Consider the following 22,454-nt stretch of genomic DNA (forward strand, 5'->3'; position numbering starts at 1 on the left):
CTCGAAGAAACACCCTAGACTAACTTGAATACCGAAGAGCCGAGAGGTAAGAACAAGAATTTACGTGCATAGAAAGCTTACCCAACTCAACTGACATTACTAACCATGCAGATCTAAGGCCACAGGCCACATAATACTGACATTACTAACCCACTCCTCGCGAGTGTTCGGGTATCACACCCTAGTTAACCCATGAAGTGTCTCGTGTACTGGTAATGCCCCACTAGGGCAACTAAGGTAACCTGAGTACAACTTAATATAGTTGGGCAACTAAGATCACCTGGGTACACCTTAACATAGCTGGACTCATTAAAATGAAGTCAACGTCACATTAGTTGTTATCTCGCTCGTTCTCTCATCTAGAACATTAGATGATATTCAGCTCAGGTTCATTTATGAGGAACTGGCTAGCCCGATATATGACAAGGGTTCGTTTTTTATTAGCGATACTCTAATCATCTTATTGTACTTCCCTTTAGAACTTCTTAAACTGAGAAAGACGACTTACTTAGGTTCAATGACATTCTCGAAGCTCATACTTTTTACAACCACTAAATCTGACATAATCATTGTACCGCTTATCGGATGTCTCCGGTAAAGATTCTCGATCCTGGCTATTTGTATTCACCCTCGTTCGAAGATATTTTGACGTATTATGCTTAAAATAGTTACATGTGATGTAACTCGTCACGTCAAGCTGACGAATTCAAATAAAAAATATTTTTTATTCAAATTTTTATCTCAGTGTGTTAAATTTTAATAAAAAAATATATTTTATTATAACTCGTCACCTCAAGGTGATGAATTTGAATAATTTTTAATGGAACTAGTCACCTCAACGTGATGAGTTTCATGAATGCTGTAGAAAATATCGTATATCCCAATATAAAAACCCGGGCTCCCTAATGAGCTAAATAAAAAACCCGGATACTCTAATGGGCCAAAAAACCATCTTTATGTTCATCTCTTTCTCGGCCCAATCCCAATACTCGGACTAATATATTTGTTACATTTTCTTCGAAACCCTAATCTCATTTCAGTACTCTCTGCCGCCTCCGAGAGAGAAAGAGAATTCTCTCAGCAACACAGACCTTTCACCGAAATGGGTCGAGTCATCCGAGCTCAACGTAAGGGTCCGGGTTCCGTCTTCAAAGCCCACACCCACCACCGCAAGGGTCCCGCCCGTTTCCGCAGCCTCGACTTCGGCGAACGAAATGGCTACCTCAAGGGTGTTGTCACCGAAGTTATACACGACCCAGGCCGTGGTGCACCGTTAGCTCGCGTCGTGTTCCGTCATCCTTTCCGTTACAAGAAGCAGAAGGAATTGTTTGTCGCCGCCGAGGGCATGTACACTGGACAGTTCGTGTACTGTGGTAAGAAAGCCACCCTTGTGGTCGGAAATGTGTTGCCTCTTAGATCCATCCCTGAAGGAGCCGTAGTTTGCAACGTCGAACATCACGTTGGTGATCGTGGGGTTTTTGCTAGGGCTTCTGGTGATTATGCTATTGTTATTAGTCACAACCCTGATAACGATACCACCAGGTATCTAATTTCCATTCTTGTTTTTATTGATTTGGATTTAGTTGTTTAGCTTAGTGGTAAAAGATGCTATTATTTTAGAGAATTTGAGTTTAAACAGCTGCAAATGTAGAATTCGTGTTGTTATAGAAAGATTCTAAATAGATGCTACCTTATAATCATCATCGCATACTATTAAAAAACTTAGATGTGGGGAATTCTAAAAAGAGGCGACTTTTCTTCAATTACTAATCGATTGAATGAAAAAATAAAACACTATCCCTTGAGCACATATGTTGGTTCTAGTTAGATGAACTTTGCTAGTTTGGCTTTTATTTGTTTCTGGCCTTTTCATGTTAAATTTCATTAGCTAATGATGGGCCATGTTAGTTTTGTTTTTTGGTTCGTGCTAGAATTGATGGGTCTATGTGAAATTCATAATCAAAATCTTTTTTCATCATTGAATGACCTGTGGGAGACTGGTAGTCGAAGAGGTTCATTACATTTTGCTATGATGGCAAGTGTGAGTGATTAATTACATATGAACATGGTGGTGGAAAGTTTGGAGTAATTGGTTGTTTTGGTGCATGGTCATACAGGATCAAGCTTCCATCAGGTGCGAAGAAGATTGTTCCGAGTGGTTGTCGTGCGATGATTGGGCAGGTTGCTGGAGGTGGTAGGACTGAGAAGCCTCTTCTCAAAGCTGGTAATGCTTTCCACAAATATAGGGTGAAGAGGAACTGCTGGCCTAAGGTGCGTGGTGTGGCTATGAACCCAGTCGAGCATCCCCATGGTGGTGGTAACCATCAACACATCGGTCATGCTAGCACAGTTAGACGCGATGCTCCTCCGGGACAGAAGGTTGGTCTTATTGCTGCAAGAAGGACCGGTAGGCTCAGAGGTCAAGCTGCTGCTACTGCAGCCAAGGCTGATAAGGCTTAGGCTTATTACTTGGGTTTTGGGCTTTATAATTACGTTCAAGAATATGAAGTACATTTCTGTTTTAGAAATTGGTTGAATTTTCAGATAATTGTACTGTTTCGAGTTGTCCCGGTTGAACTGTCTTGTGCAGTCTCGTATATCTCAGCTTATATAACTGTTTTGAAGTATGAACTGTTACTACTTTGAGATATCATAAGCAATATTTTATTTCTTTGTGGAAACTAGAATTGTAAAACGTTGATTTGACATTATTAATACTACTTTTGATTTTCCAATTTTTTTTCCAGATTTCTCTGGTGGCATTTGATTATATTGCTATGATCATATTCAAGTATATTTTCTTCTTAATCACTTTTAATTTGTTTTATGTCGATTCTTTATAAAAAAGTGTGCTATTTTTCGACAAAAAGTGTGCTATTTTTCGACCACGATTGTTTATGATAGCCTTCATAACCTCAATTGAAAACGTTTTTTTTTTTGCCCATTAGACCAGGAGGAAAAATTAATTGGCCCAATAGGTAAACTCAAAATTTATTTTGCAATATACGATAAATATTATAGTACAAGGTAAATTCGTTACATTGATGTAAGGAATTTATCAAAATAATATTTTTTATTCAAACTCATTAAGTCATCATGCTATAAATCCTTAAATAATTTGCTTTGTGTTGTATTGGGTTAAATAATTAGCCCACCTATGATATTGAGTTAGTTTGACGAGTTTCAATAAAATATTTTTTATATAGAATTTATCTTATCGGAATGAAAAATTTAAATGATGTAAGTAAAAATTTTGAATAAAAAATATATTTTAAAACTTTTTATCCTTAAATAATTTGCTTTGTGTTGTATTGGGTAAAATAATTAATATGCCTATGATATTGGGTTAATTTTGTCAATGAATAAAGGTCCAATCATCACTTTCTTTTTCACTTAAATTGTAATATCTCAAATTTGACCTTTAATCATTGTAGATTCACACCCTTAATCATTGTCGAGTTTGTGAATGTCACCTCCAATCAGAATTCCTTTATTTTTAAAAATCAAATACATAAATAAAACACTTATAATATGAATCAAATAAAAATTATATTTTCTATATGTCCAATTAAGTCATCATCACTTTATTTTGATACTCTCGTCTAAACTTCTCCAATAATATCATTATCTTATTATAATTTTGAGATAGTATCTTCAGAGAAAAAAATCTCAAACATTTAACATTTCTCGAAAACTCTTAAAGGAATAAAGAGAACTTCTCTAAACAAAGTGATCTCAAAGATCTAGATTTCAAAAAATTATAATTTATTGACATGACCTTTAACAAATTTATATAATTTATCATATCCAAATTCAATTTCATTTGATTGTATCCACCTAACTGTCTGACTTACGAGTGTTGACATGACCTCCTCCTCCTCCACTGAATTCTGATTTTCCTTAATGGAAAAAAATGCAGTTTACAAAACTAAAATGTTCGTCTCTAAGCCTCTTCAGTCTAAATAATCATTTTCATTACTAAACCCAATCAAGTAGACATCTTTTTTATTCACAATCTCCACACATCATCTTAGCCATCTTGGCACAATATTTCCTTCGTAACATTGTTGAAGTTGGGATCACCCAGTGGCAAACGGTGATTCCAATCGGATTTGGGTCGGGTCATTTTAGGTCAGTTATTTGGGATATAGATTATATTCAGTTTAATTTTATTTTGGTCGGATTTGATCTGGTTCGGATTTAGTTTGTGTGTATGGTAAATCGGATCGGGTCAGGTTAATTTTTGGATCGGGTAATTATCGGATCGGTTATTTTTAGGCCGGGTCAATACCATATTGGTTAGATTTCGGGTCGGGTCAATATCAGGTCGAGTCAATATCGAATCAGTTGATTTTCGGTTTAGGTCAACTTTCAAATCAAGTCAATTCGGGTTGAATTGATTATGAGTCTAATTAAGTATATATATAATTATTGATATATTTTTTGTAAAATGTCTTCTTGTTTGTTAATCTTATCATTTAGGCCTAATTTCAATTATAAATCGTTTAATATTTGAATTAAACTAACATTTAGAGATGTTAAATCGATAAATTGACACAAATGCGATCTTATAATACGTGTTAGAATTTGTTATCAATATTTTATATAATCTTATATAAAAAGTTTATAATGAAAACTATTTGATAAATAAAGAGGGCAGCCTATCCGCATAGCTTGAAAAAAGAGAAACAAAGGAAGCAACCAGGTAATACCTCAAATTACCATATTTGACTAAAGAAACAGAGGGTAGAAAGCTCAAGTGATATTTAGAATTTTTTTTTTTTTTTTGGATAAGTAAGTGATATTTAGAATTAGAAGACACGGAACGTGGATTTTTATAAATTTTTACATGAATTTTCTTAATTTTTCCATTGCTATGTAATAATTCTATTAAGGTGTTAATGACCTAATAAAGGAGTCTATTCGTATAGCTTATTTTTTTAAGAACATTAGTAATGATAAGAACCAATTTAGAACAAACGATAACATTAGATCCCGATCGAGATCAAAAGAACTAAAACAACAGAAGTGAAGAAAAAATGCATGACGCCTTCATGAATTGATACAGATATAAAATTTTCTAGGTCATTTTTTCCGTTTATTAGTATCTTCCATTTCTTAAACGTGATTAATATTTGAAGTGCATAATTATCCTTTCCAATAATATCACTTTTAAAATCTAAAATTAGGTTCATTCATTGAGATAATATACCTTATTCTTATACTCAGATAGCTATGTATCTTATTCTTATACTCACTTCTGAATCATGATTAATATCTTTTTCAGGTTACTCTCGTATCTGCAGTGTCGTAACCGATTTTCCCCCGGCACAACATTTCTTGGCAGAAAAGCAGGTGAATAAATGGTTTTCAATGAAATGTTTTGGAGTCGTCATCGACCTTTTGGATTAGGTAGGTCGAATACCTAAAAATCACCTTTTAAAAGAGTTTTTAAGAAAATATCATTTAAAAGATAAATCAATCTACGTGTATCTATAAATTCATTCTTTTTAGTAATAAAAAGAGATTCGGGGTCGATTATGTCTGGGGAAGGATTAGCACCCACAACGCCCAAAATTAGTACCACATCTTTTATAAATTGTCTCTAATAGTAAATATTTGCAAATTTGAATTTAATTTATGATCCCCTAAACAAACATAAGGGATATTATTTTGTACCAATAATCATTTAAGATATCTTCCTAATCAATTAAGGAGATACTTTATGATCTATATTATAAAATAATATACCCAAGTACATATAATAACTATTAAATATCAAAATTCTATGTACTATTTAGTAAATACCTAGTATTTTAGGTACTACAATTGTAAATAATCTTATAATAAAATATTGTAATATTAAAACTTAGGGATTCAATTGTAAAATATCAAATTTAATGGACATAACTAGAAATATCATGAAATCTAGGTATTAACAATGTAATTTAACCATAATTAACTACTTCGGGATCAAAATAAAAAATTATTATAATGATAGGGGCTAAATAGGGTATTTTACCTTATATATATATATATATATATATACTAGTTAGTGACTAAAATAAAAACACAGTAAAATGCAAAGACGAAATTAAAAATACCCAGAAACTCAATTCAATGACTAAAATGACAATTTACAAAACTTGAAGGACTGCGGACGGGGTTTGCCCATTAATAAATTACACAGACACCCCTCTCTAACTTTCCCTTTGTCGGAGGGAAAGTCGGTCACTGTCCTCCGACGCCGATAGTTGCCGCCAGTCACCGCTCACGGAGACCGGAATTTATAAAATTTACCTAAATCGAAGCCCTTATTTTCTAAACCCAAATTTAAGCTTCTCTTAGCCTAAAACCCTACCACACTTCGTAGATCTAGGCTTTTTACCTTCGATATTTCAATTCTCCGACAGTGCGTGGAAGCTCCGACGATCGTGATAAGTCTTCTCTCCCCTCTTTTCCTTTCGGTTTTGCTGTTGGCTGCTATGTTTTGCTCTCTCTCTCTGTTTTTCGTTTTTTATTTGTGTTTTTTTTTCCAGGTTTGATTAATGGCCTTTTATAGGCCTCGAGATGCCTCTCTTGGACCGGTTATAAAGGGGAACCCCAGTGAGTCACCGGAGCTATGGTGTTGACTCACCGTAGGGGGGACTGAGTGCATTAAATGCACCCAGATCTTCTGGATCCGACGGTGAGGCGGTGGCGACGTGGTAACCGCTGGGTGGAGCATCTGGCGGCGACCTATCTTCGATCCAAGGCGGCGGTCGGAATAGACCCTAGGGTTGTAATGAAACCCTAGGGTTTTTGTTGGATGCATCTGGAGCTGGCGGCTGGAGAGGCATGGGAAATCCTAGTTGGGTTTGGGTCGTCTGGGTCTGGACCGGGTCTTCACTTGTAAATGGGCCTCGGATTTTGTAATAAAATTATTATTTATTATTTAATAATAATAATAATAATAATAAAATAGGACAAAAATTAGTATCTACATGCTGTATATGATCCGAATTAATCAATTAATAACTTGGAAATGGATCGTTATAGAAAAAAATCTTTTTTGGGGAAACACTAATCTATCTTCGAAGTCTAACCGAAAAGAAAGTATGTACACGCTTTGAAAGGAAAGGAAGGGGTAATTCCCTGGAAAACAAAGGCATCCGTCCTACTTAGATCCTACCAGTAATTTCTCCACTCAATTTCATTCTCTTAGCACATGGATCTTCCACCGTTCTGTCAGTATGCCGCTGTAATGACTTGTTATCATGCAAGTAGGGGTAATTGGACCCCTGATTAAACCCCTTTGAACGGTTATAAAACATGCAATGATGCCGAAACATGGTGTTTGATGCACCAGGTTCTATGTTCTGCTGGCTATGAATTAAATGATTCCCAGTTTGTGAGATATTATATGCTTTAGCTTCTTCCTTTTCTCTCCCATGTTCCCTTATCAGATTCTTATAATAGTTAGCATCCTTCACTGTGTTTGCTTCCATTGCTTGCATGGCTGTTGTTGAAACAATGGCCGGCTGCACCGGCATCATACCAAGAGCGGATTGTACCTGGTTCATTCTCGAGTAAGAAGAGGTAGTACCATTTGCTACCCTATGTCCTGAATTCATATTTATGGTTGCACCGGTACTGGGGAAGGGAAACGATGACGGCTCGACTCTCGTAGGCATAGAATTGGAAACGATGTTGGCCCTGGAAACTGGCATACTTAACGCAGGTCGGAACTCTTTTTCTACGTTGTTTGAATATCTTACTGCCGGAGTTGATGAAATTGTAGCAGGTTTTGAACAGGGTAAGGAAGTAACTACTGTTTCTGGTGAAACAGATGAAGGTGCACTTATCAAATTGCCATCGGCAGCAGCACTTGCATGTCCGGGATTGTGAATTAATTTCTCAACCATTTTTGGATCACTAAGGATTTTAACAAGCAAATCGGTGTCGACCATACTTCCTTGTTCTTTGCTTTTCATGACTGTAGTTAAGGCAGTCAAAGCAGCTGCCATCACATCAGAACTTGCACCGGGTATCAGTCCCTCGGCAGCTGAACTATGGCAATGTGCAGGAGTTTCAGAGTATGACCGACCTGGGGGCATTAGCAATGCTGGTGTCTCAAATTTAAAGGGAGTTTTTGTTTGAGCAGCAATACCAGAAGATACATCTGCTCCCTCATCATCTTCAATTGGATTTAGAGGAACAAGAGGGATTCGGCTATCATCATAGTGTTCGACTTCCACATCCCGAAAAACAAGAGGACTGCAAAGATGGTATGGTTGGAATTCAGTCATATAAACACAAAAGGGAATTATTAAAAGTGTGCACAAGGATGAAGCATACTTGGGAGGAACGACGGAGAGGCGAGGATAAACTGCTTCAAGCACTCTCTTTTCCCGCAGTTTTTGAGCCTCCACTTCCTTGCTCTCTTCACCGGCTACAACTTGCCAGTTAAAATTCAGGGCAAACTGTTTAAATGTGACAGAAAGCAAGAAGATCAATTTCAAGACTAAATTCATACAGAAGATAATATTAAAGGATAAGTCTTTCTCTACACTAGGGTACCAATACTAGATGAGAAAAAAAGGTGTTTTGAAGTCGATAAAACAGAACAGAAATATCTGCTGCTTACCTTAGGTGGGGTTTTCCATTGGATGATGGGTATCTTAGCTAGATTGCACTTAAATCCACCTGCATAATGACCACCTTCAAACCCAGGGGAAAGGTCATCATTAGCACACATGCCACTTGGATGCAATGCCCATGATGGTTTTGCTTGAAGAGTGTGTCGATGTTCACCACCAACCTTCGAGGGGCAATCCTCTTTCAAAAACAGCTTCACCTGAGACGTACCCAGAATTAGTCCACTTTGGTAGGTTAATAATTACTAAATCATCTGTTTGTGATCTTAGATGAACTTCATGGCATGAATTTCAGGTACACAGCAGACTTAGATATTCTAGACATTCTAACAATAAATCAGACCTCAACTGAAAGCAACATAACAGTAGGGATTAACAGTCCCCAGGTAAATACAAGCTCAAAACTCGAAATTTTCAGGTTAGAAAACTTCTGAAGACAGATTGCATCCATCATATACCATATCATAATCACATTCAAGTATAATGTTATGCAAAAACTTTAACAATGCCGCCTCATCAGATACATCATAATCATTGGTCAAAACTATTGCTAGGCAACTTGTTGAGAAGCAAATCACCAACTTTATCTTTCCAACTTCATTTTGTACCATGTATTTTGTACGATAAAGTTGTTTATCTTTAAGATTTTGATACCCAAATAAGAAAGGGATACAAAAAAATTATCGGATGATGAAATAATGCGTGCTTAACAACAACCTTTTTAGCAAGTCAGCATATGAGATAAAAGTTCCATTTTTACACTGTCAAGAAGGTTTTCTATCACTATTATGCATTTCTTTTAATACATGAGTATATTTTATTTCTTAAAATAAAATCACGCATTTCAGGAGTATCATACTGTAAGAATAAAGTTAAGCTTATGGGGCAAATAGGTTCCCGTAGCACTTAATTAAAGGGCAAAAGAATAGGCATATAATCTTACGATTCAAGATTTTCTTGATAATTAAATCATAGCTTTATTGATATATATATTATTATTACAAATATTTGAGGAGATTAAATTATTTTTTTTCTGGAGATTCTCAAATGATTTTTAGGGTAAAACCCAGATTTGTTTTGAAATCCTTACTCCACTTAACAAATTCTTATCAAAATAATTTTCCTCAGATCCGTTGATGATTCCTCTCTTTCCTCCCTCCTTAATACATCATTCTCGTTTAAAGAGACAATTTTAACTCAATATTATTTTTTAAACAAACTGATAATTGATTGCATCTTTGGAATATTGAATCAGTATTTCCAGAATCTACATTATTCTTAATCAGATTGTTAAAGGCAACAATCTTTAAATAATATTCCAGTTACGATCAATATAAGTCCGATTGAAATTTTTATAAATCGAAAGGTAAATAAAAAATAAAGGAAAAATATTATCAAGATTCAAATATCGAATTAGCTTTTTCCTTTTCTTTTTAAAGATATGTTAAAAAAGGAAATGAAACCAGTAAGGATTGATGGAAGATATGATAATGGCGGCTATACCTGACAAAGATTAACAGCTGGAGCCCAAGAAACTCTGTTCGTTTTCCGCGATCGCTTCATATTTTTCAAAAAATCTCAAATCAATATCGATACCTTTACCGCTTTGAAAAATTACCACTACCCTAAAGATTCTTTAATCGCGGAAGAAGAAGAATTTAAAAAAGAAAAGAAAAAGAAACAACCAATCAGATTAAGAACTTAATCCGATTCGAAAACCCTTTAAAGATCCAACAGCAATCACTGGAAACCTTGAAAAATAATTTGACACAAGCTTTCTTTTTTTCTGAGAGCTTAGAAAGTTTGAGAGACGCGACTAATCGAAAATCATCTGCAGAAGAGACGTGAAATCCATAGAGAAAATCCCTTTTTATCGTGCTTTTTTTTACGCGAGAAGAGGGTGACAGCTCATATAAATATAATATATATTAATTAAATTAATAAATACGAAACCTAGTCGGTCAAAATTATGTAAGCTAAATCCCGCTCATAGTGAGCGACAACATTTGCAGTAGGGTTATTCGAGATCGGTTTGGATCGATTTTTAGTTAAAAATTCATCCAATTAAAAAGTATAAATATTTGTGATTTGGATCAGTTTAGAAGTTTCTAAAAAAATCTGATCTAATCCGATCTAATTAAGTGCGATTTGATTCAATTTATATTTATTCGGTTTTTGGATTCTAATTTTTTAAAATAATTCTTGAATTTTTTTCATATAAGAAACATCATATGTATAACAAAAGCAAAGAGAATATATATTTTAATAAATGCAAGTTTGTGAAGTTTGCTCACATTAATAGTTCAACAGCAGTTTGTAAATGGAACCAAAATTTGTCATCTTTGGACATAGATGAGTTGTTTGGGTTGTGAGTGAGAGGTTGTGTTTGAGGAGGATGAAAAGAGGCGGAGTAAATTGGGAACGAACGAAAGTGGGCTAGGGTTTCAATTTTTGGCCAATAGTGAGCGCGAGCCAAGAAAAGGGTTTTACTTTTTTTATTGAACTTGAAACGGTACCGTTCTACACAAGGAGATAGCCATTCATTGTAAGAGACTATCGGTTCGGTTCGGTTTAGATCAGTTATGGATTTTCAAACAGAAACCAAACCGATCGATTTTAAAAAAAACCAAACACACTAAATCGGTTTCAGTTTTTTTCGATTATCGATTTTTTAGATCGGTTTTAGGTTATTTTTTTTATCAGATTGGACCTGAACACCCCTAATCTGCAAGGGATATTGGATATGTATTTTCCTAATTCTAGTTTTAATTGAACTTTGAAATTGGAATATTTATGGAATGTTATTATTATTAGTTTGGAAATTTATCATATACTTATATTAGGATATAATTATTATAATTTGTGAATCTCATTTTTTTTAATAATTTATGATGATTACAAGTGGTAATAACTTTCTAAAGACTCACAACCATTTGACAATTAATGCTCAAATATTTTTTAATCGTAAGTGCTTGAATCCAAGACCTTAAGGTTGCTTGGTTCGTGAAATTTGTGAATCTTATTAAATATAAATAAAGATATTTGATTACATTTTTTCCATTTTAATTGAAATGAAAAAAATGATGTAATTATATAAATAATTACAATCTTCCGTTTTATAATTTAATATTGTTTTAAAAAAACCATCTTATATAATTGTCTAATTATAATTTATATCAAATATGACATAGAGAATTAAGATGTAATTATACTTTTTCGTTCAAACACATCCAAGGACTTTAAATAATTTATGATAATAAGTGCTTCTTTAGAGATTAAAGAGAGTGTAGTTAATCTCAGAACAACTTTATCACAATAAATTCGTCTAAGTTAAAACATTAAAAATTGAAAAGAAAAGAAGGTAAGACCAACGTTTAGTGTTAAGGTGATGGTGGTTAAGCTTAATAGAGAAAAGTGGTAATACAGGATAATTATGAGCTTGAAGAGACACTCCTTGCTTGCATGAGAGCCTAAAAGGTAGTAAAGTCTTAAATAAGTATGTGACGACCTCTCTTTTTCAATGTACCAAAGGTTGGAAAAAGTGTGAAGTTACGAAGCAAAAGCATGGCATATGTTAGTGGAGATGATATAAAACCCATTTGCTTTGAAGCTCATGAATGCTAGGGCACCTACTACCACTCTTACTTGTTTGTATCTAGCTAGATTGATTTTCCATATACCTAGTTTGATATTAATGAGACATTGTATCCAGTAACATCGACGCATGTTGAGAATAAATAAAGGATGGTTACAAAGAGCGTGAGGGTTTATTCATTCAAGTGTCGAAACATGTGTTGGTACATTGTATTAGTCTAAATATTAGTAGATGCGTTTTGTTTTAGGATAAGTAAAAACAGGGGTATGATTACTCCTTAGCAGGAGTTATATTTACATCTTTAGATTTAGGTCTAGGAAAAGGTTAAGTTTGATGGAGTATTTTTTTATTTTGTCTTTAGGGTGTATTTTAAATGATTCTTTTATGCTTATAAGGTGGCTCACGCTCACCGCACATATTGTTTATGGAAAAATATATTATATCAACGTTGGTGGATTATCCCTTCTAGCTTGAGCAAAGAGCCGCATCCAATGGTTGTACGATGATTGGTCGATATCAATATCTTTTGTTTTCATGAGGAATAGGTGAAGAGTAATAGACTTAAAGGATCATCTTTGTCCTTATAGTAGATCAAATATATTATTTCCGTCCATATTGTATTTTTGCATCAATTTAACCTTTAAAGTTGTTTAATTGCATCATTTTATGTCATGCTCCCAACTTAAAACCCTAAATTATAAAAGCCAAGTTTGTGTTTAGAGGTAAGATGATTATGGTTTAGGGTTTAGAGAATATAATTTGAGGTTTTAAGTTAGAGGTAGGGTTATAAAATAATGCAATAGAACAACTTCGAGAGCTAAATTGATGCAAAAATACGATAGAGAAAAAAGTGATAAATTAAATATACTATAGGGACAAAAAATATACTTTTGCCAGAGTAATATGTGAAGAGTGGTTAGACTTCTTTCTCATAAGAAGTTTTATTGTGACTATTAGTGTGGGTATCAAACATATATGTATCATGGCTATTAATAAGTTGATAGACTTGATTGATAGATTTTAGCTTTGACAAATCATATGATATTTGTTAGAGGTCATGTCGGATTACAACTTCTTGAGAGATATCCTTAAATTCAAAGTTATCGTGATTTTAACGACAAAGGGAATTAGTTAAAGGCCTTGATATAAGATCAATCTTAGAAAGAGATTCAAAAGACATGCAACAAGTAAAATATAATGTGATATTAAGAGACACAACTATCACGTAAAGATGACTATTTGAATGAATGATTAGGCACGAACGGAACAATATATAGTTCCAGGGGCATTGCACCCCAAATTTTTTATTATTAAAAAATATATATAAATAAATATCTATTTAAAGTTTCAAATTTTGATTTATTTTGATTTTACATATTCTATTTTTATTATTATTTATATTTTACCTCCAAGATTCCGCGTCATTGTGATTAGATATTCTCAATATAAATAGCGAACCATATATCATATTAAGTAATAATTTTATTTACGAGAAAGATATAATTTGAAAATATAAATGTTTAATTTTCATAATAAAAGTATATTAATCAATTTTTATTATATAAAATAAATTAAATTCCCTAAAGAACTGGGGTTCCACTAGTGTATTTATTATTGGCCACACTCTAATATATTTATATACAAACATGACCTCCATAATGGGTAATGCGAGTTCGAAGGTCCATGAAACGAAAAATGTTGGACTAACAAAAAGTCCCACTCACTTAGTAACCAATAACAAGAAGACATTTCAACAAGCCCAACCAATCAAATTGCACCGCACATTAAATTTCTCAAGGACAAAACTGTAAGTTCACAAAATATATACGTAGTATTATCTTCTTCTTTGACCATTGAATCCTTGGTTGTCCCCCTCCCTAAACTCCTATAAACAGCCGATAGCTTAACCGGACCCAGAGCGGTTCCTCCAATTTTCTTTTACATCTCCAAATTGAAAAACCCCACCGGCCGTCAAAATTGAAAATGGCAACCGAAAATGACAGTTGCAAGGTCGGATCTGGATCCGAATCCGGATCTCACACTGTCAATGGAAACGCGACTCCTGACCGGAAGATCGCGTTGATCACCGGCATAACCGGTCAAGACGGTTCCTACCTGACCGAATTCCTCCTCAACAAAGGCTACGAAGTCCATGGCTTGATCCGCCGCTCCTCCAACTTCAATACGCTCCGTATCAACCACATCTACATTGATCCACACTACGCCCACAAGGCTCGCATGAAGCTCCATTACGCTGACCTCTCCGACGCTTCCTCGCTTCGCCGTTGGCTCGACATTATCCGACCCGACGAGGTTTACAATCTGGCGGCTCAATCTCACGTAGCCGTCTCTTTTGAGATCCCCGATTACACGGCTGACGTGGTAGCTACCGGAGCTCTCCGGTTGTTGGAAGCCGTTAGATCCCATATCAGTGCCACGGGTCGGGATCATATCAAGTATTACCAAGCTGGATCGTCCGAAATGTTCGGATCCACCCCTCCACCGCAATCTGAAAACACCCCGTTTCACCCCAGATCTCCATACGCGGCTTCCAAATGTGCTGCGCATTGGTACACCGTGAACTACAGGGAAGCCTACGGGATTTTCGCATGCAATGGGATTCTTTTCAATCACGAGTCCCCGAGGAGGGGAGAGAATTTCGTGACCCGAAAGATTACTCCGGCTGTCGGGAGGATCAAGATTGGGTTACAAAACAAGTTGTTTTTGGGGAATCTTCAAGCTTCGAGGGATTGGGGTTTTGCTGGGGATTACGTGGAAGCTATGTGGATGATGCTGCAACAAGAGAAGCCGGACGATTACGTGGTGGCGACTGAGGAGTCGCATACGGTGGAGGAGTTTCTGGACGTGGCATTTGGGTATGTTGGGTTGAACTGGAAAGATCACGTGGTGATTGACAAGAGGTATTTCAGGCCTGCCGAGGTGGATAACTTGAAAGGCGATTCAAGCAAGGCAAGGAAGGTTCTTGGGTGGAAACCCAGAGTTGGATTTGCGCAATTGGTGAAGATGATGGTTGATGAAGACATTGAGTTGGCTAAGAGGGAGAAGGTATTGGTTGATGCTGGTTATATGGATGCCCAGCAACAGCCTTAATCCAGAAAACTTTCTTCTTGGGTGATGTAGCTGGTGTTTAAGAACAGGGTATTTATTTAATTTAAAGCTTTATGTGGTTTTATCCATTTAATTCCCCAGAAATTTATAATGATGTCACTGTTGAGTTATTTGATCAAGGAGAGCCTGGAATTTGCAGTTTAAGTTTTGATTACGTCATGAGAATGCTGAAAACTTTTAGATCTCGTCATTTGTGTGTTGTACAACATCTGAAAATGATACTTTGTTCTTGTTTTTGGAATCACTAGATTTGATTGCTGCTTCAGCAAGTGCCACTGCTAGACCCACCACTTGTGGATTCGTAGTTATCGTCGTGTCATGTGCTCCTCTAGCTTATTTTTGTGGGCAGGCCGCAACTTTCTCTCGCCTTTAAGTAATCTCGTCGCAGCTTCTTCACATTTAATCCATAAAATTACTCCACAATCAAGTGAAATGAATCAAAAGTTGAAGAAACAGAATATTGTCTTGTACAAAACCATTGAATCTCTGATAGCACTCTGCAGGCAACCAAATCTTTTGTTATTTGAACTCAAATTTGTTTAGGTATATAGGGTCTTCAATTGGTTAATTTTGCCGTCATCGAATTGAATTAATTAAAATCAAATTAATTGATTTTTGCCTTTAATTGGTAGTCGAATCATTTTCTTCTTTTGAAAATTATTAATCAAACCAAACTATTGATTAATTCATTCCCTGCTCGAATTAATCAAACTTTTCTGAATTCTTTTAGTTTAATAGTAATATTTACTTGAGAAAATAACCTCAGTGACCGAAAATGCCTTATAATATACGATTTTAACCAACTTTTTTTGGATTTGCCAAAACGACCAACAAATTCGTAACACGAACTCCAATTTCGCAATCCAGTTTCCAAATTCGTAACGCGAATCTGTAAATCGCAACGTGAATTTGTAAATCGCAACACAGAAGTCAAATTCGCAACGCGAATTTGTAAATCACAACACAGAAGTCAAATTCGCAACGCGATAGTCAAATTCGTAACGCGAATCTGTAAATCGCAACGCGAATTTGTAAATCGCAACACATAAGTCAAAATCACAACGCGATAGTTAAATTCGCAACTGAATTTCAAATTCACAACTGAATTTCAAATTCGCAACTAGATTTTCGAATTCGTAACACAAGTTAATTTCGCAACAGGTTTTAGTTTCGCAACACAAATGTTTTGGGTATATAACAACGCAGCAGCAGCAACTCATAACCTAAATCCCTAAATCGCAACTCATAACCTAAATCCCTAAATCGCAACTCATTTCATCTCCATATATCACTCTCTCTGGCGACATCCGTTCCTATATCCAACGACATCCTTCCCCATCTCTAATTTTTTTTTACATAATTTTATTTCTATATAATTTTTCAATGATTTCTCTCCCAAATTATCAACTATCAACTTAATAAAGGCTTGTTTTTCTCTAAGTTAGTGATGATATGTAGTTTATAACTCGTTTATTTAGTAAATTAATTTACAATTTGTAGAATGAAATCATCTAATGTTGATCATGTTTGGATAGATTTGTGTTTTGGAGGGTCATGGGAGAATGTTCATGGTGTTTTACAATATGTGCCTTTACCCATGAATCTTCAACTAAAAATGTCATTAAAAAAGTTAACTTATGAAACTCTAATGTTACGTGTTACAAAGAAATTGAATTTAGAGCCTCTAAGTGGATTTAGGCTATCTTATCAGAGAAAATGTAAAGTTTATTTGTTAACCGACAATGAAGATGTTGAATGATTCATTGATTACATTAGTGTTTCGCAAGAAGATGATGTTACATTGTATGTTGTTGAACCTAGAAGTAGTGAAGTTGGGTCAGTAGCGGGTAGTAATCAACTAAGTTCTTCAACCCCAGTTTATAGTGCTCACAATGTACAACGTTGTTATCAACCTCAAAATTTAATGGTTCCACCACAATTTCATCACCAAGAAAATTTTGTTTCACCACATTTCCAATACCAAACACAATATCAAACACAATCTCAAAACCCACAACCTTTTCCTAATCCAAATCCCAATAAACTTTCAGTACCAAATTCCGATTTTCATATTGACCAGTTAGATGATTATGAGCCAACATAAAAAATTGTGAGTACTAGTCAGTATTGAAAATTTGATCTTGGTCAATACCCAGACTTTGATCTTGGTCAATACTCGGATTTTGACGATCGCATGTAATGATTTGATATTGGTTAATACCCGAATTTTAATGATGAAACAACCGCTGACGAGGAATATGTTGTTGATGATAATGAGGAGGAAGTTACGACTGTGAATGAACATGTTGAACATCCATTCTGTAATTCAAATAACCCTGAGGAAGAAAAAAAGAAGAAGAAGTCCCCGAAGAAAAGAAAAAGAAGAAAATGCCACGGGAGTATAACTGGAATATGCCAGAATTACTTCAGATACCGGAAAAAGTGTTGGTAAAAATAACAATTGATTGTTACACAAAAGTTATTCATATCAAGAAAGATGATTGTTTTTATACAAAGGAAGACTTGAAGATAGCTATGTATACGAAATGTGTGGAAGATGGATATCAACTAAAAGTTAACAAATCAAGCAAAGATCGTTTCGAAACAAAGTGTATGATTGACAAAAACTGTACGTGGCGTATGATTACGAAGAGGATAAAAGATAGCGAAATGTTTCAAGTTAGGACTTTTATTGATAAACATACATGTTCAAGAACCCAAGTTTTTCCTCACAATAGACAGGCAAACAAAAAGATGTTGGGTGGTTTTCTGGCTGAGTTAATGTTTTTAAATGGAAGGGTATATCGGGGACATGAAATTATGAATGATATGAATGCTCGGTTCAAGATTAGTATCTCATATTCTCAAGCTTGGAGAGCCAAATGTTATGCCTTGGAATTGTTGAGGGGGTCGCCAGAAGCATCGTTTGCCCAACTGCAGGCTTATTGTCACAATTTAAAGCTGAAAAATCCTGGGGTGGAAACTCATATCCAAACAGATATAGATGGACGCTTTGAGTTGTTGTTTATCGCCATTAGTGCTGCGGTTAGTAAATAATTATAGAACTGTTGACTCATTTTTGTTAGTTGCATGCATTTCATATTTAAATGATTATATTTCTTGAGTATATGATTTTATAGATTCGTTCGTTTATTACTTGCATGCACCCAGTTATTATAGTTGACGGAGCACTTTTGAAAGGCCGATACCTTGGAGTAAACTTATTAGCAGTAGCTATGGATGCTAACAATGAAATACTGCCAATAGCTTACGGGGTTGGAAAATCTGAAACCTCTAATTCATGGACATGGTTTATGGGGCATCTTAGGGATTGCATAGGTCCTATTAGCAATCTGACAATCATATCCAATAGGGAAAACTCAGTTGACAACGTTGTTAGAAGTTGTTTCCCAGATGCTTTTTATGGTATTTGTGGCGTTCATTTGTACAGAAATCTAAAATCAAGGTCTGCTAGTATAAAAAATCACAAATGGACATACTGGAAGGCTGTAAAAGCTTATCGGGAAGTGAATTTTAAAAAGCATATAAATTATTTAAGACATGTTTTGCCTCAAAGTGCTCAAATACTAGAAGATGTCGGGTTTGAAAGATGGTCAAGAGTATATCAACTTGGAGCAAGATATAGTTTCATGACGTCTAATAGTGCAGAATCAATCAACGCTCTAAGTCGTCATTCCCGGAAATTACCCATTACTATGTTAATGGAGTTTTTTTGAGCCTCTATTAAACAGTGGTACTACAAGAAAAGAAACCATGCATGTATTATTTCTTTAAATTCGTAACTTATCATATATTTTACTAAGTATTATTTATTTAAATTTACAGGAACATTGGAACGTCGTGTTACACCATGGACTGAAAAAAAGATAACGAAACGTGTTGTGAAGTCAACGTCATGGAGAGTTGAACCATGATTAAACACTTTGTTTGAAGTATTGGATAATAACTTAAATGGGCTTGTCGATCTAAATGCAAAGACGTGTAGTTGTAAGAAATGGAAAACATCTGGTTATCCGTATGGCCATGTCATAAAAGTTGCTCTTCATCTAAACCAAGATAATTCAAGCGCATACGCTATGGATTGCTACACTACAGAAGTATATCGACAGACTTATGCCGAGATTGTCTATCCATGTCCACATCCTTCTGAGTGGGACATACCAGATGACTTACAAACAGTTTTGCCATCAGTCATGGACAACAGGCTACCTGGCTGACCAAAAAATCACGATCGTATACCGTCTAAGGGTGAAGAGAATAGGATATCAACATGTAGTCGGTGCAAGGAAAGTGGTCATACAAGGTTGACCTGTGGATCACCAGTGCCATCACAATCATCTTTTCCTCTACCAAAAAATGGATCCTCATCAAAATCCAAACCTCATATGGTGCCAAGCAAAAGGAAATCAAAATCGCAATCAAAATCAAAATCCCAATCACAACCGGCTTTACCTTTTGGGACTTATTAACTTAGGTGATTTTTAAATGCAAACGTTGTATTATATATATTTTATGTGTGAATGCATACATTTTCAGTTAGAAATTCATTAATAACTTGAGTATGAACATTGCTATGATCTGTTCAGTTGTTATCATGTTGGGATTTTCTCTTGTGTTTGATTGCTTGGATAGTTATTCTCTTGCTTCTTCAAGTGTCCTTAGCTTGTATTTATAGCTTGGATTGTGTTTGATGTTGTATGTTGCGATCAACGTGAAAGTCAAATTCGCAACACGAAATCGCAAACTAAAAATTGCAACACGAATTTGACGCAACGCTTATTTCGCGTTGCGAATTTGTACGTTGAACAGGTCTTTTTTGCCTTCAACATAATGTAGATTGAATTTAAAACAACAAATCAACTTTTACAAATCAATTAAACAAATCAACTTTTACAAATCAATTAAACAAGTAAAAAATAATTTTTATTTCCTCATCAATTAAACAAATCAACTTTCAATGTAAAATTCAATTAAACAAGCAAAAAAAGTGTACCCCAGACTGTTGTTTATGCACAAATACATCAATTTCACGCAGGTCACGTCAGGAATAACCTGCAGAAACCAAATATTTGCTCAAACAACACTTTCTACACATCTAAAACCAACAAATAACAAATTATTGAATTATAGGTACTTAACCAAACCTTTTCAAACCAACAAAGAGTATATATGTTAACAACACTTGCTCAAACTTACCAATTGTTTATGCAAACTTTCAACACGTGGATGCAGGTAGGCAACGTCTCGCATATATCGCTCGAGCCATAAAATGTCGAAACCATAAGCCTACTGCACCTCTATCTCTATATGTGGGAGATGGAAGGTGTTTACTTCCTGTCGTCAAATGCTCCAAGCACATGCATACAACAGGACCACAATCCCCTATGGCTCCCTCCATTTATTGTGGCGCGGTATCGTCTCTGATCATTGTAACTTTGAACTTTTTTGGCTTCTTGTTTCCAGAATTAGTCCAATAATCAATCGCGTCCAAGTATTTCGCCAAATGAGCGCTCCATCCCTTACAAATAATATCTCTCAAATCAGACAATGGTATGTAATTCAACATGCTGTTATATACCATTATCTTCAGGGATGGGAGCTGAAGCTCGACGAGAAGCCAATGATGACATTCCAAAACAGGGATAAACACCTGCAATCATAAATAATTGCGCACATCAAATAAAATTTATGAAAACCTTTAAAATATTCAAAAAATAAATACTAACCTTATCGACCTCCCACCACGCAGGATAAAGTTTAGCTTTTCCATTACCCAACGTATATAAAGCATCTCTCGGATCCTTCAAGTGAGCTACATGAAAAGACGTCGGCATAATAGTTCGTCCAGTATTTATTATTTTCCTCAATTTCCTTATTATTAGAATACGTGACACCCATGCATCAATATGTTGTTTTATAAAAAAATACATATATTAGTGAATTTATTAATAATTTTAAAAAAATTAATCAAAATGCAATATAAGAAGAATATAAGACTTATCACCCCTTCGAGATATCCATTATCTTCAACCCCTAATAAAATACCCCACCAAGACCGATCAAGAAACAAAAGCATAACATCGTCGAGTTTACATAGGTCAGAATAACACCCCTTGCTCCGCTCATGTAAATAAAAATCAACTTCGGTCTTAGCCCAAAGGGTATTATCCGTAATTGTGTCTGGTAGTGTTTCCCTTTCCTGCTGAGGAATGGTACTGGTCGGTAACACATACGAAAGCCAACTCGCATCCATCATATCGGACACGGGAGGGGGTTTATCAATATGTCGACATATGACGCCATGTGAATCGGGCTCTTGAACGGCGGGCGGGACCTCTTGAACGATGACAGGGGCATATTGAACAGTGGGAGGGCCCTTTTCGATGATGAGAGGGGCCTTTTGAACGATAGGAGGCGCCTCTTGAACGATGATAGGTGCATCGGGCTTCTTCTTACGGAGTCTTGGCACTAGTGGGGTGAACGGAGACGTAATGACACGTGCACGACGTCTTATGTGTGAACCCCGTCGTGCAAGAAAAACCCGACGTAAAGCATCTACCTTATCGGGCCACTGAAAATAAATTAATACATAAATCAGTAAATAAATAAATAATACCGAAAAAAGGTTATTTGTATTTTTAGTATAGTATTAAACAAATTTACCTCGTTGCGTAGACTATGAACCTCATTCTACAACGATGAAATAATCTCGCGTAGAGCGGCAACCTCATCTCGTAAAGTAAATACCTCACAACGTAACGCACCATTGTCATCGCGTAAAAAAATCCACCTCACCACGTAAAGACCGAACCTCATCACGCCATGCAACATTATCTTCACGTAAAGTACCGACCTCATGACGTAAAGTATCGACCTCATCACGTAACTCCCCTAACTCATCCCGTGGAGGTGGAGAACAGGGGGGATAAATGTCGTGGCCTCTTTGTCGGTCGCATATCATGAGGTGATGTTGGAGAAGAGGCTCGATGATTAGGTGATGGTGGAGGTGGAGAAGAGGCTCGATCAGGCGATGGCTCTGGGTGTCGAGCTGTAGAATCGACTCGATCAGGTGA

General features: G+C 35.6%; 3 protein-coding genes across 4 annotated transcripts; 2 read left to right on the forward strand and 1 right to left on the reverse strand.

Annotated features, from left to right (window-relative positions):
* Positions 1 to 1,036: 1,036 nt before the first annotated feature.
* On the forward strand, positions 1,037 to 2,735 carry LOC120166777 (60S ribosomal protein L8-3-like). The gene is made up of 2 exons (XM_039175980.1): positions 1,037 to 1,542; positions 2,118 to 2,735. The coding sequence occupies exons 1-2, from the start codon at positions 1,103 to 1,105 to the stop codon at positions 2,458 to 2,460; spliced, it is 783 nt and encodes a 260-aa protein (XP_039031911.1). The 5' UTR covers positions 1,037 to 1,102; the 3' UTR covers positions 2,461 to 2,735.
* A 4,346-nt stretch (positions 2,736 to 7,081) lies between these two features.
* LOC120166766 (zinc finger CCCH domain-containing protein 6-like) lies at positions 7,082 to 10,320 on the reverse strand. 2 transcript variants are annotated; one of them, XM_039175975.1, is made up of 4 exons: positions 10,140 to 10,320; positions 8,627 to 8,836; positions 8,338 to 8,465; positions 7,082 to 8,256 (listed from the first exon to the last, which is right to left on the reverse strand). In XM_039175975.1, exons 1-4 carry the CDS (start codon positions 10,197 to 10,199, stop codon positions 7,161 to 7,163), a joined length of 1,494 nt encoding a protein of 497 aa, XP_039031906.1. In that variant the 5' UTR covers positions 10,200 to 10,320; the 3' UTR covers positions 7,082 to 7,160. The 2 variants fall into 2 exon arrangements, with proteins under 2 accessions (XP_039031906.1, XP_039031907.1); XM_039175976.1 differs by having other exon boundaries at positions 7,086 to 8,256; positions 8,338 to 8,462; positions 10,140 to 10,312.
* A 3,888-nt stretch (positions 10,321 to 14,208) lies between these two features.
* LOC120166796 (GDP-mannose 4,6 dehydratase 1-like) lies at positions 14,209 to 15,368 on the forward strand. The gene has a single exon (XM_039175998.1). It carries the CDS (start codon positions 14,215 to 14,217, stop codon positions 15,340 to 15,342), a length of 1,128 nt encoding a protein of 375 aa, XP_039031929.1. The 5' UTR covers positions 14,209 to 14,214; the 3' UTR covers positions 15,343 to 15,368.
* Positions 15,369 to 22,454: the final 7,086 nt, after the last annotated feature.

The sequence above is a fragment of the Hibiscus syriacus genome, unplaced genomic scaffold (genome assembly GCF_006381635.1).
Source record: "Hibiscus syriacus cultivar Baekdansim isolate YM2019G1 unplaced genomic scaffold, ASM638163v2 tig00111644_pilon, whole genome shotgun sequence".
In the NCBI taxonomy this organism is placed as follows: Eukaryota; Viridiplantae; Streptophyta; class Magnoliopsida; order Malvales; family Malvaceae; genus Hibiscus; species Hibiscus syriacus.

Excerpts from the sequence above, each read along its gene's own strand:
- LOC120166777 (XM_039175980.1), top strand. The coding sequence starts at position 1,103 with ATGGGTCGAGTCATCCGAGCTCAACGTAAGGGTCCGGGTTCCGTCTTC. Across the intron at positions 1,543-2,117 it reads CCTGATAACGATACCACCAG|GATCAAGCTTCCATCAGGTG; the intron begins GTATCTAATTTC and ends ATGGTCATACAG.
- LOC120166766 (XM_039175975.1), bottom strand. The coding sequence starts at position 10,199 with ATGAAGCGATCGCGGAAAACGAACAGAGTTTCTTGGGCTCCAGCTGTT. Across the intron at positions 8,837-10,139 it reads CAGCTGTTAATCTTTGTCAG|GTGAAGCTGTTTTTGAAAGA; the intron begins GTATAGCCGCCA and ends GGTACGTCTCAG. Across the intron at positions 8,466-8,626 it reads AATGGAAAACCCCACCTAAG|CAGTTTGCCCTGAATTTTAA; the intron begins GTAAGCAGCAGA and ends GTCACATTTAAA.
- LOC120166796 (XM_039175998.1), top strand. The coding sequence starts at position 14,215 with ATGGCAACCGAAAATGACAGTTGCAAGGTCGGATCTGGATCCGAATCC.